The sequence below is a fragment of the Botryllus schlosseri genome, chromosome 16 (assembly GCF_051294905.1).
Source record: "Botryllus schlosseri isolate E-star chromosome 16, Bs_hap1, whole genome shotgun sequence".
Taxonomy (NCBI): domain Eukaryota; kingdom Metazoa; phylum Chordata; class Ascidiacea; order Stolidobranchia; family Styelidae; genus Botryllus; species Botryllus schlosseri.
This window is the reverse complement of record NC_137251.1, coordinates 21,536,309-21,550,424: the sequence shown is the minus strand read 5'-3', so window position 1 is coordinate 21,550,424 and position 14,116 is coordinate 21,536,309. Positions and strand designations below refer to the sequence as shown.

The 14,116-nt window shown below is 41.5% G+C and overlaps 1 protein-coding gene across 1 annotated transcript; it reads right to left on the bottom strand.

Moving 5' to 3' along the window:
* Nucleotides 1-4,531: 4,531 nt before the first annotated feature.
* LOC145459053 (transcription factor BTF3 homolog 4-like) lies at nucleotides 4,532-5,245 on the bottom strand. The gene has a single exon (XM_080337632.1). The coding sequence runs from the start codon at nucleotides 5,204-5,206 to the stop codon at nucleotides 4,748-4,750; it is 459 nt and encodes a 152-aa protein (XP_080193758.1). The 5' UTR covers nucleotides 5,207-5,245; the 3' UTR covers nucleotides 4,532-4,747.
* Nucleotides 5,246-14,116: the final 8,871 nt, after the last annotated feature.

The following is a 14,116-nucleotide window of genomic DNA, read 5'->3' as shown; positions in this document are numbered from 1 at the left end:
ATTTGCAACATGTTCAACTCTACAGAAGTTGGATATGTTTTGTGTATATTCAAACACTGTAGGTAGACATGGCCTGGTGCATTCCCATCATGTGATGCAAAAAGCAGTACTCCATGGTCATCCACTCAATTTCTTCATTTGAATCGTCCAACGAGATTCAGGCGTTTCCAAACAGCATTGCATTTTGTAGCATTACTTTGGCACTGAGGTAAATATTCGTAAACCATGCAGTTTTTTAACTTCATCTTTGAGGGCTTTCGTCACAAGCTTATGTTGAGCTATTGTTCTCATGTTGTGGAAGTCTTCCGATTCCACGTGTATTTGAAACATGCTCCCGCATCCGCCCGAAATATCTTCCACTTCAATCATTTTTGCTTTAGGAAATGAAGTCTCGAGTATGGTTTTGACTTGCTTTTCATCAACAGAGTAATATGGTGATGTGGATATACGTCTGACCAGTGCAGTTTCGACCAGTTGCTTGGTCAAGTCACCATACCCCGGGCGATATAGGAGAGATGCCACAGGTATCGATAATCTCCCAATCCAAGACATAACAGTATACACGTAATATTGATAGGCCTCTAATCTTTTGCTTGCTACTAGATTTCCAGAAATACATTACCACAATCAGTCAGATTCCAAAAAAGAACATATTTCTATTGTGTGGTAACACAATTGTATTTGTGGCGGTATAAAGCAATTCAATTTGTTTTACTATAATTTCATATTCTGATTCTAATCGAAGCTCAGTCTTTGAACTAGTCCAACAAAAAGTATAAGTACCGGGTACTGCGTTAAAAATGATCTGTGGCTTTTATAGGAGGGCATTAACAAGATATGTAGAGCGTGGAAGGGGAAAATGAGACTTCAAAAAAGACTTCAAATCAAACGAAAAGTGCCAGAAATCAGTGTGAGAGAAACAGACATTGCCCTTGACCCGATATATCTATTTGGTGTATTGGCCTCAAGCTTTTGCATGTCGTTCATTTTGATCATAACTTGAACAACTGTGTAGCGACGATATATCTGAAAATATACTAGCTTCCACGATGTCTTGCAGCCTGCATGCAAGTATAAGGGCAGATTCATGGTCTTTACCGACCGAAGCTTGGATAAAAGTGCCTCTTCCGCTTCTATAACACTATATCTATATCCGATTATAAACCACAAAGATGTTGGTGTTGGGTCACTAGTGGATGCTTTTGTGATCCCCCTAAGGAGGTCATCGTACTGCAATTTGGTAAGCCGTTCCCAATTTTCCCCGCCTGTACCCCCTGCAGTCATTGTTTACATTCGTATCTAGACAGATGTCACGACCTAATGAAGCCTGAAGCGTGACGGCAATAAGGCGAAAAACTATAGAATTCTATATAAAAACCAAAACATGCACGTTGTCTTCTATTGTGTACGGGATTTGCTGACGATCTTGCGCAATCATCAAACTTCCACATGTGTTCGAATTCTTTTTACTGAAAGCACTGCCTACTCAAACGGAGCAAGGTAGGGGAGGGGAGCAAGGTCGTGACGATAGGTAAAATCCACTGAGCAGTTGAAACAATCATATTTATATATTGTACAATTTGTATATGTCATATGCAATGATTAAATCATGAATTAGAGGCAAAGATACTTTTGAGCTTATCAATGACCGTTTTTGAGGGGATAAAATACTCAAACTGATGATTATGACCGGTGCACAGGTCAGAATGTGAACATATCATTGGCGTGCTCTCAAGCACGCTGATATTATCCAATGTAAACATTTTGACACATGTTTACATTCGATACTGATATTACTATAGTACTACAGTCTCTATAATATTACGACCTTCATACATACCATAGATAAGGTGCTGGCTAACAAAGGCCATCTACTTTTTCTACTTGAAGTAGTTTAGTAGGGTTACCATACGTCCTCCCTTAAGAGGATTTGTCCTCTTTTTTTGACTTTTTTTAAAGTGTCCTCGGAGGACGCCCTTTTGTCCTCTTTTTTGAGATTTTCTCCTCTTTTTTGAAAACTTAGGTCAGATTTAGAGGAAATTGCGAGTGAATGCCGTAAATTAGCACAGAAGTGACGCTCCGGCGGGTATTTCCGAATGAAAAACGGTGAATGTAGCTCTGAGCGAAAAGATGACCTTTTTTTTATTTCAGTCATCCACGTAGCAATGTGTAGAGAAAAACGGTATTTTGAGCTCTGAGCGGAAAATATGATCCTTTTTTTAGTCAACCGATCACAAAGTGGGAAAAATTCACCGGTTTTTGAGAATTCTTCTCCGGTTTTGCAAGTCTCAAATTTCTGAAAAAGTGTCCTCTTTTTAGATTTCCAAAATATGGTAAGCCTAAGTTCAGGCCGTTTCTAAAAGCGCCATTTGTTCTGATACTTTGGTAGAATTTCCCGTACGTCGCTACTTCTACTTAAGTAACTTTCTTGTCTACTTTTACCACCTCATAGTCGATTGCTGCTCGGAATGCAGCATGCTCAATACATATTTTCGAGATCCAAACCCCATATTCCTCTTGTTGAAGCTTGCCGTTCAAGTCTGCTCAGTCTATCATGATTTAAAAGCCGTAGCAGCCAGTCATTCAGTATTAACGTACTGACGGTAGGAATCAAGTAACAAAGTACTCCTACCTTTGAATTAGGCTACTAAAGTAGGTTTTGCCTACCTTCATCTCTGCTTGAAGAGTTTCTACGCAAAAAATACGTTTTTTTTACACACAGGACTTTAAAAAGTAGAAAGCATTTGAGTGAAATAACCACCAGAGCAAATGATAAATATATTAGTGAAGATTGTGCCTATTTCCGGCATCAATTATCTATTTTGCTATAAACGCTAAGATGCAATGTCGCAATATCAAGTAGCCACCTCAAATTAACTATAAAGGGCATGCTAACCTGCAAACCAAATTCAGTCCTCTAAATTACCAGATACATTTCATTTACTACTTCTACTCTTAAGTTTTCATTACTCTCCCACCAAGTAGCTAGCACAAATTAATTGGCAAAAGTATTCTAAACATTCTTTTACATAACTACCAACATAAGTACATTTCGTTCCACTTAAAGCAGTTTTGATGTCTGTGAAAAAATCACTTCTACTCGAGTAACTACACTGCCTACTATGACACCCTTGTCACGAATACAGGGCCGTAACAGCACTTCGTCAGCCCCCCCAAAAAACGTTGGTCCTGGGCCCCCCATAGGGTGATAAACCCAGACCCCCTCAGTCCGTCCGTTCTTCACCGCTGCTTATCATCTATACTGGGTGTCCGTTTCGTGAGTCAGTTTTTATGGCATAAACGCGCGAAGCGCGAAGAATTTCTATAATTCATGACTGAATCGGGCAATATGATCGGGAATTGCATATATATTGCTATCAATTTTTATCCTTTCTCTGCTCACGTAATCAAATTTACCGGTAGAACAGAGTGAGGTGTGTTTGAAAGGGTAGGACCCCTCAATAATAAATAAACATCTCCGGGTGTATTGTATACCCGTTGGTAGGAAAGAAAAAGCACTTCGTCCGGCCCCAAAAACTGGAGTCTTGGGCTCCCATAGGGTGACAAACCGACCCGCCAGACCGCCACCACGTTGTTCACGAAATCACAGATGTACTGCTTAGCGCGAAAATTTTTGATAATTCATGATAAAATCGGTCAATAAGATCGGGAATTGCATATATATTGCTATCAATTTCTTGTCCTCTATGCTCAGTTGCTCACGTAATCAGATTTACCGGTAGAGCTGAGTCAGGTGTTGTCTTGGAAAATGTAGAGCCCGTAAATAATAATTAAACATCTTCGGGCAGGTGGACCCATTGGTATGACTTCGTTACATGTTATTTTGTGACCTCCTGTCTGCTATATCAAAAATATACAAACGTACTAAACTAAAAGATCACACGATTTCAAATTGGTATTTCTTCACTGACATATAATTTTTCCCTGCGGGGTGGTATTTGTCTCGTGAGGTTCAGATTGCCAATACAGGAACATTTAGGTGCCAGTCATTTAGACGCCTATGGACTATTAAACCCACATGCATTTTGTATATATAACGAAGTTTTCGGTCAGCATAACTTTCGGCCAAGGTTTTCTCGCTGCCGATCGTTCTGGCACACTTTTTGCAGTCGCATGTTACATGGCCTAAAACTTCACAAGTCTTGGTGCGTCGTGGCGAGGTAATGGCCAACGCTGATATGCCCATTTCTATAAATCTTGCGTATTTTTTCTTGTGGGAAGAGTACCCAATATTCAAGATACTTGGCAACTTGACATCGCGCGCAGCGCGAATAATTTTTGATAAAGTTGCTTAAATTTTCAAAAAAATACTCTATAATTTATGCTAATTCACGAAATAATTTTGGGCCCCCTTCGAGCTCGGGCCCATAATTGGGGGGTTTGGGGTGCGGCAGTTATGGCCCTGCACGAATACATAACCTGTTTCGACTAGTTCCTTGCTTTACGGTTCTATCCAATGAAATGATCAAAACATGACCGGTGGCAAAGCTGGCTGAAAGTCAACAACATATTCCTTTTTGCAAATTATTTAATTTCAAGTCAACTAGGATGCAAGATTGGGTGCATCCTCCAAAATGAGCGTGCGATGGAAAAATCCGGATCAAACAAACTCCAATAACTGCATGATCTCAAAAACCCACAGACCAATGTGTACGGCTTGCCGAAAAGAGAAAAACGTCTCAGGTCTGCAACGATCACGACTCCAAGACACGGTGGCGATCTAGTTTCAAACACCTTCGTCTTTAGAAGCCTCGTCAAAGTTCTCATCCAGATCTGGGACTTCCTCGTCGACCTCTTCGGGAATAGTAGCCGGGGTTTCGTCGGATTTGGGGCTCGCGAATTTCTGCAGACTGTTGATGCTCTCGGATCCAAGCTGATTCAAAATATTGGGCAACATGTCGGCCAATTTTTTGTTCTCCCCATGTCCGGTGACGGAAAATAAATTCGAGGACGGCGCGGCCTGTACTTTGGGATTGACGAAATGCAAAACGGTTCCGTCATCTTTGATCATGTTGACTTCTTCGATGCCGGGTATGTTGTTGGCGTACAGTTTTTTCAACTGTCCCTGGAGTTTCTTGTCGTCGGTTTGTGCGGTTTTGTGAATGACCTTCTTCTTTCTTCTGGCTGTGCCTTTCCCTCCGATACGGACATCTTTTTGCATTTGTGCCAACTTATCCGGATGCATATTGATATGTGTAATGGACCAAGGCAATTTAAATTCTGTGGAATAAATGTGTATGTTTGAATATAGAACAAGGCTTTTAGAAGTACAGAACTTCAATATTGCAATATACAAAATGAACATGGAACAGGAATGGACTCTTGGAGGTACAGAACTCAAATATTTTCGGTTGATGTCACATTTGCTGATACGATTATTGATATAAAATCGTCTTTCCAATCCTCTACTACTGACAATTACCCTTGACGAGTGTCAGTCGAAAATGTTCGGGCTCATTTCAATGTGAATATACTAATATATTGTAAATTCTGCACCGCCAAGAGTCACTTCAGATTCCACTATTCGTTCATTTTTTTTATAAACTGTGGTGGTGTGAACATCAGAGTCAAAGTTTTGGAATGGCCCTCTGATGCCAAATCCCATGCCAACATCAGGCAAGATACCATTCTCTAATTTCTATGGATCGTTTTTCCGGGCAGTAGAGGACCACTCTCGCGTCACAGGTAATAATCAGGACCAAGCAATGGTGAGTTCTGTTTTTTGGTTAAGCAGCCTATTTATCGGTAATGGCAGTATTGATCACTCACAGAAAAACGTCTGTGCATGACAGACATTATCGCTGCTCCCTCTTATATTAGGCAAAGTTTACCGAGATTCCGGTAGGGCAATTTATTAATTGTCTATATCGCACATTCAAGTTCGTGTAAGACCAGTACTTGGAAAAAAATTAACCGCAAAACCGGTCTGGTTGCCTGTCCTAAAACACAGGAACAGCTGAAAAGCCGACGCTTCTTCGTTTCATGATCATGACAAGACAGTGTTCCCCCTTGACACCAACCAATGTTTCCCATGAGCTCTAACAAAAATATATAAACGGCAAAATAAATTGTTTTTTTGTGCCTTTGCAGAGACGGATATTAGGGTTGGAGGCCTGACTGGAATCGCTGGTCGTTTTGCCCGATATATCAGGTGAGCAGCGATGATTTTCCAAGTTCAAGTAAATTAATAAAAAATAATTGAAAAATAAAACATAGTGAGCACAGGACACCGATTCCATACAGGGTTGGAGGTGGGTTAGGCTCAAAGTTTGGGGGACATTAGGGTTGGGGTGATGGATATGATGTCCAACCCTATCCCAACCCCAACTTTGACCCTAACCACCTATAACTGTAATATCCCCCTCCTCCAACCCTAATATTCCCCCTTCCCCAACCCTAATATCCCTCCTCCCCAACCCTAATATCCCCTAACAAAAATATTTCCATTCCGCCAACCCTAATCCGTATCTTCGAAGGCAACAAAGAAAATTAATAATTATTTTTTTTTGTTCGTGTTCATAGGAAACATTCGTTGGTGTCTTGGGGGAGCACTGGCTTGTCATGATCGAAGCGCTGAAAAGCCAACCTTGCGAGCTCAACACCGATTAAGCGGTAGTTCAGCGAACAAGATCTGAATTTCACCGGATAGTCCCTTGTCCGTAATAACTATGCAAGTTGAAGACGAATTTGACAGAAAATTAGCTATATATATATCATGGCAAACTTCAATAAAGACGAATTTGACGGAAAATTAGCTATATATATATCATGGCAAACTTCACCAAGACGGCAAGATGGAGCCCCGGGTGTATCCATTTTGATAATATCGCCAATTATTCTACTTGAGTAGAATTATTTAATCAGAATTAGCTACACAATGTTTGATAAATTACGTTCACCAAAGAAATTAGAATTATATTAACGTTAGATTTGAATAAGATTACAGGGATTATCGGACAACTATGGCCTTGTCATAGTTACCCAAGTCTGATTCCAATGCTATGAAGCCAGAGTGGAATCGGTAGCAGCGGCACGTACAATGTCACGCGAGCATTTATATCTGATCACGCCGATTAATGAATTATGCTGACGTCACAAAGCGATACCAGATTCTAGATCCAGAATAAGGCGCTTGTGCTTTGCAAGGAATGCAAGCAAGCGTGGCATTTGCGCAACAGCGAATATACGGCGTAACTGTATAAAGTTTAATTTATAAGCGTAACCCTAGTCCGACGTATACCAGCCTACCAGGTCTGTTTTAGCACATTGTGTCGTTCAATAAGCAATTCAGTATCGAATCAGAGCGAAAAATATTTCCGTCACCCGGATGAAATTTTCCAATCACGCGAGAAATCCGTCTGTCACGCACAACATGTTGTCGAAAACAGCCACCGATTCCAGTCTGGCTATTAAGTAGAATAGTTACAGACATTGACATAATAGATCACTCGATGAAGCCCCTCAATCGGAGACCGGTACATTGATAGGTGCATCATCCATCAGGGCTCCTCATGAACATGTCAAAATTAATGAACGGTGTGTTTCAGCAAATTTGGCTACACAGGGCTGGACAAGATATAGGCCTACCAAACCAATGTACTTTTACAGGATAATATCGGTGACCGGTGAACTCGGCCCATGACGAACTCGGCCCACGGTGAATTTGTTAATAAATATTATTATAAATGTCGTGAATTGTATTATTTGTGTGGAGACAATGGTGAATTGGTGGTGATGGACATGTCGTATGAATGTTATTACCAATGGGGGCAGTATCGTCAAGGAATAGGGCCTAGACCAGTGGTTCCCAACGTGGGCGATATCGCCCCCAGGGGGCGATTTGGCGGTCTAGGGGGGCGAAAATGACGAAGGGGGCGACAGGGGGCGATGACGCGTCAAATCGGCTGACCTTATTTTTTTTTTTTTGTCAACCCACGGAAATTTCGTTCCAAAAGTGTGTCAAATTAGACATCGATCCGAAAATTTGACCTTTTTTTTTTCTCGTCAACCCGCCGGTGTTGACCTTGAAAAGGGGGCGATGGGTCGAAAAAGGTTGGGAACCACTGGCATAGACAGAAAAAAAAACCTCTTCGGACCAACTCAACTATTAATGTGAATTATATTATATAATTATATTATTATCAAGTGATTAGGCTAGGGTTATGATTAGGGTTATGATTAGGGTTAGGTTAGGGTTATGATTAGGGTTAGGATTAGGGTTAGGTCAGGGTTATGATTAGGTTAGGTTAGGGTTAGGCTAGGGTTAGGATTAGGGTTAGGATTAGGGGTTAGGGTCCAACACTCCCAAATTAACCATTTTCTCCGACAAATAATACAATTTACGACGTTTATAATCATTAATACTAAGAAATTCCCCACGGGCCGAGTTGGTCATAGGCCGAGTTTGTCATGGGCCGAGTTCGTCATAGGCTGCGTTCGTCATGGGCCAAGTTCCTCATGGGCCGAGTTCGTCATGGGCCGAGTTCACTGGCAATCCCCACGTGTTATGACGGCGGCAAGTAAAACTTCCAATTCCGAGAACTGCAATGCTGCCCCCTCCCCCCCAGCATTCGTACGACATGTCCATCACTCCCTAATCAACCATTTTCTCCAACAAATACTACAATTTACGACGTTTATAATCATTAATACTAAGAAATTCTCCACGGGCCGAGTTGGTCATGGGCCGAGTTCAATAGGCCGAATTCGTCATGGGCCGAGTTCACTGGCAATCATAATATCACCCCTTATTTTAGAAATATGCTGGCCATGTTATCGAAATCTGAATGAATATAGATAGAAAGCATAAAATAGTGGATAGCACAGTGGATCAACCCCAAATTTCGTGAAAATTGGTTATAGGTAGGTATTCAATATCAGAACGAGTTTGACCGAGTGGAGGTTTCTTATCGGACATAGCATTAAAAGCAGCAAATTTATATGTGGCAAAGTGGAAAGGTTCATTCAATGAGACTGTGATGAAGATAATATATATATAAGATGAAACCGTTTTCAATTTCATTCAATTTTCAACTCGATTGGCCAGCTACCAAGCTAACCCTTTTCCCAAACACGTGAGTTTAAATTCTCCACGTTCTAGAGCTGCGATGCAATGCTTACATAAAGTTCAATAAATGAATGCTCTGCTACCGGCAATTTTAGCGTTTCAAGAATGAAGATTTCACGCTTTCGGCTTCCTCCTGCCCCGTCGTCGTTTCAGACGTTGTCAATCTTTAGTACTAGGTAAGTATTTGGCGACATCATACATCCCTGAATACTTGGGTTATCTTATCTAAATATTTCTGTATATATGAATTGCAACATAACATATTACGAAACGACGCCCAATATCTCTAATGCAGTGCAACAAGACAACAAGAAATCATCAAGCCAATCACCATCACGTGTAGTGCAAAGAAGAAAGTCGTTTGAAGAGCTTATTCGTGCATGACGGTTTAGCTCTTTATCACCGGATGTGGATTTGATTAGACAATGCTTCATGACTTGTGGAAGTGGGCAGACAGTATAGCAATATTCATTTATTACCTCATCTAGTATTTTTTATCATTCTTAAACACCGGAGGGGGGATGGGCTCACTGAAAGGGGGCTCTCTGGACTTGAACATGTCCTGGAAAAGTCACATCCCGTCTCTAAACACAAATTTATCACGGAAGTAGCTGTGGTGTGGGGGTCTGTTTTGCAGCTTCTACGCTTCATGCCGCGCTGGATCCTTCTCTTCATATACTTATTCCAATCGAAATTACAATATGGCATCGTCTGCTGGGGAGCTGCTCAAGCCACGAGAGCGAGAGCTATGTTATTCTTTTTCGCCTGCACCATTGAGCTGCCTTGAAGACGAGATGTGATACGAACGTAAGGCCACCTAGTCTGCGCCCCCGTTTTTTCTCCTCTATGCTGTTCGTGGGCACTTTGCGATTATAGCAAGATAGCTGCAGATTCCAGTTTTCGAGTATTTGGTCTGACCGGGCCGGGGAGCGAACTCACGACCTACGATCAAGAAACAGGACGCATCACCATCACACTATCTCAAAAGATTCAGTGTCCTATACATAAAAGATATACGAAAACTAGAAATTGCCAAGCTTATGTATCAGTTACACGGTGGTCACTGCCTAGGCTTACCATATTTTGGAAATCTAAAAAGAGGACGCTTTTTCAGAAAGTTCAGACATGCAAAACCGGAGAAGAATTCTCAAAAACCGGTAAATTTTTCCCACTTCGTGGTCAGTTGACTAAAAAAGAAAAAAAAAAAGGTCATCACTTCCGCTCAGAGCTCAAAATACCGTTTTCCTCTCAACATTGCCAGGTGGATGACTAAAAAAAAAGGTCATCTTTTCGCTCAGAGCTCAAAATACCGTTTTTCTCTCCACATTGTCAGGTGGATGACTAAAAAACAAAACAAAAAAGGGCATCTTTTCGCTCAGAGCTAAGATCACCGTTTTTCACTCCGAAATACCCGCCGGGAGCTTAACTTCTGTGCTAATTTGCGGCATATCACTCGCAATTTCCTCTAAATCTGACCTAAATTTTCAAAAAAGAGGACAAAATCTCAAAAAAGAGGACAAAAGGGCGTCCTCCGAGGACACTTTCAAAAAAGTCAAAAAAGAGGACAAATCCTCTTAAAAGAGGACGTATGGTACGCCTAATCACTGCCCCGAAAACTTCAATGACTTTTTTACCTCGGTATCAAAAGTGCATAAGTGGGCTCAGGGCAATAACAGCACTTCGTTAGCGCCCCCCCCCCAAAAAAACGTTGGTCTTGGGCCCCCCATATCATGATAAACTGGACTTATGGGGCTTCGCCCCCCAGACCCCCCTAAGGCTATTAGCCGTTTACCGCTACTTATCTTCTACATTGGGGTCTTTTACTGAGTCAGCTTTTCTGGTCTAAACGCTGTAGGGCTCTGGCCCCTTCTCTCTCATGTCTGTATATCACGTGTCTGATATCTTTCTTCTCGCTACTACGTGACTTACCATTTATTAGCTCGTGCATTTCAATTACAAGCAGACTCATCTGCGATATCCTACTGTATATTCCATGCATATCCGACCAATATATCTATCTGAGGCAATCCTGTCGTTGCATTCGCGTTGAAGTTGTCAGATCAAGGACTTAACGCAGGAACGTGCGTCTTACTACCCACGAGCTAAGTATATCCACCCAGCCACACAGCACGTGGGACTCAGGTTACAACTCTAGCAGGTATCAGACGACACATCTTCCTATAACGCGCGAAGTGCGAAGAATTTATATGCTTATGATTGAATCGGTCAATATTATCGGGAATTGCAATGCATGCATATTGCCATCAATTTTTATCCTCTCTCCGCTCACGTCATCAGATTTACAGGTAGAGCTGAGTGAGTTGTGTTTGAAAAGGTGCAACCCCTCGATACTAATTAAACATCTTCGGGCGTATGGGTACCCGTTGGCAGGAACGAAACAGCACTTCGTCAGGCCCTCCCAAAAACTTGGGTGTTGGGCTCCCATAGGGTGATGAAGCTACCCCAATAACATTATTGGTGAGCCAGCACCAAGCGCGAAAATTTTCGATAATCATGATAAAATCGATCAATAAGGATCGGGAATAGCATACATATTGCTATCAATTTCTTGTCCTCTCTGCTCACGTAATCAAATTTACCGGTAGGCCTAGAGCTGAGTGAGGTGTCTTAGCAACTGTATGGCGCGTTGGTATGACTCCGTAACCTGATGCTATTTCATGACATCCTGTCTGCAATACCAAAAAATATAGAATCGCTCAAACCTAGGCTACTACACTAAAAAACACACGATTTCAAATTGGTATTTCTTGACTGGCATATAATTTTTCCCTGCGGCATGGTGAGGTTCAGATTGCCAATACAACAACATTCGGCGCCAGTCATTTAGGTGGCTATGGACAATTAAACCTATGCGTATTTTGTATATATAACGAAGTTTTCGGTCAGTATAAGGGCATAGTCCTTTTCGGCCAAGGTTTTCTCGCTGCCGATCGTTGGCAAACTTCTTGGAGTCGCATGTTACATGGCCTAAAACTTTATGTGTTGGTGCATCGTGGCGTCTGACGGACCGGGTTCGAATCCCGTCAGAGGTTTATCTGGGCTCCTCTTCCCCCGCCTTTGCCGTTCTTACGGCGACATAAATCCCAGAAAAAGACCCGACGAAAAAAAGAACTCACAAGGAATGGAAAGAACTAGTAGAAAGGGCCGCGGCTTCAATAAGATCAACATCGAAAAGAACTGTGACATCGGGCACTCAAGGCCGAGGAGGATGTTACCGTAAAAGGATCTCTACTGATGCGTGTAGTTTGACTTCCTCCTATCTGTTCATGACATCGCATTGTGTCTTATCGCATTGTACATTGAGTGTGACTTGTTTAGATGAAAAATATAACTCAACGATTATTATTATATTATTCCGACGTTGAGCGTGATTTTTCGTCAAAGTCCGGAGCCTGACCATATTTTCATTTATATTTTTGGAATCAGTGCGACGAAAATGGTATTGTTACTCTAGGAAAAGATAGATTTCCAAACGAAAATGGTTTTGTTACTCTAGGACAGGGGTTCTCAACTTCCCTCGTATAACGGGCCGCATTGTAACAACAAAAGACGCCGCGGGCCGCAGAACATTATCGCCTTGTATATTGGGCTACTATTAAATTTAGGCTACTGTAGCCTATTTAACAGTGTTATACGGAAATTTAGTACATTTTAATGCATTCTAAAGCAATAATGGACAGCGTTCGAAAGTTTGCAGTTGCTGTTTTTTTGTGACAATATCCATCTTTCAGCCGCGCAAGTAAATCCCTTCACGGAGAGTGTGCATAGCATTCGTTGCAAGTCGGTATATGCACCTTCAAACCTTTCCACCATAGAACTCTCTGTTTCAATGCGTGAGCGAGCGAGTATAAAATGACGTTCAGATTACGTTATTCGTTACAGAGGCCATAATAACTTCGAGCTCTCAGTGATACGAGAAGAAGTCTGGTGTGTGACAGTGTTGGGATGACTCGAGTCATGACTTGACTCGAGTCAGACTCGAGTCACTTTTTCGTATGACTTGACTTGACTCGAGTCACTTTGCTAAAATGACTTGACTTGACTTGACTCGGCGTATCAGAAATGTGGATTGACTCGTGACTCGGAGCAAAATTCACGAGTCAATTTCAAGTCATCAAGTAATTGGTGTCGATAAAAATCACTCTATCTTACATATGTTCGGATTGTTCGCGCAACGCTGGTGTAACCCGTGAGAGCGACCAATCATTCAATGATCGTGCGTTTTACTGAGCCCCCATTGTTCTCTCACATTGATCGCAAACAAAGTGATCGAAGCTGACAGCCTACGTTGTCATAAACTATAGTATAGTAAAGTAATTTAATAGCAAAATGTCTATTTCTGTTCTGTGTTCTTAACTTAACCAAACCTCTTGTTTTATTGAAATTGAATTCGAAAATAGTTCATATAGTCCTCAACCATTGGCGCAGGCTCGCATTGTATCATATCAATTTGCAAAAGGGTAATGTATTGCATCTTATCAATTCGTTTCTGTGTTCTCTATTTTGGCTGGTAACTATAAACTGAGGCTGTTCAATTACTTACGTAGTTTATTAGTTTATATGTGAGCGATACAGCGCTTTACTTGCGTGTATATTTAACTCTATGTTCGTTCATCGGTTCAAAATCAGTGACCACATAATGAGTATTTCAGACAGCTATGAAAATACAATGACGTAATCACGCCTCATACCTCGAAAAGGCAATTTGACTTGAATTGTGACTTGACTCGTGACTTGACTTGACTTGACTCGACTTGACTCGAGTCACCTCCGAAAATCGACTGACTTGACTTGACTCGAGTCACCTTCGAAAATCAATTGACTTGACTTGACTCGAGTCATAATGTGCAATGACTCGAAATGACTCGTGACTCGAAGGTAGTGACTTGATCCCAACACTGTGTGTGGGGTTATTTCTGAGCAAAGCAATCAACCCATCATATTTTTTCCATGACTGGAGCGCAACACCAATAGTTACAGAAGTCAGCTTTGTCAAGTTGATGTTAT

Excerpts from the sequence above, each read along its gene's own strand:
- LOC145459053 (XM_080337632.1), bottom strand. The coding sequence starts at position 5,206 with ATGCATCCGGATAAGTTGGCACAAATGCAAAAAGATGTCCGTATCGGA.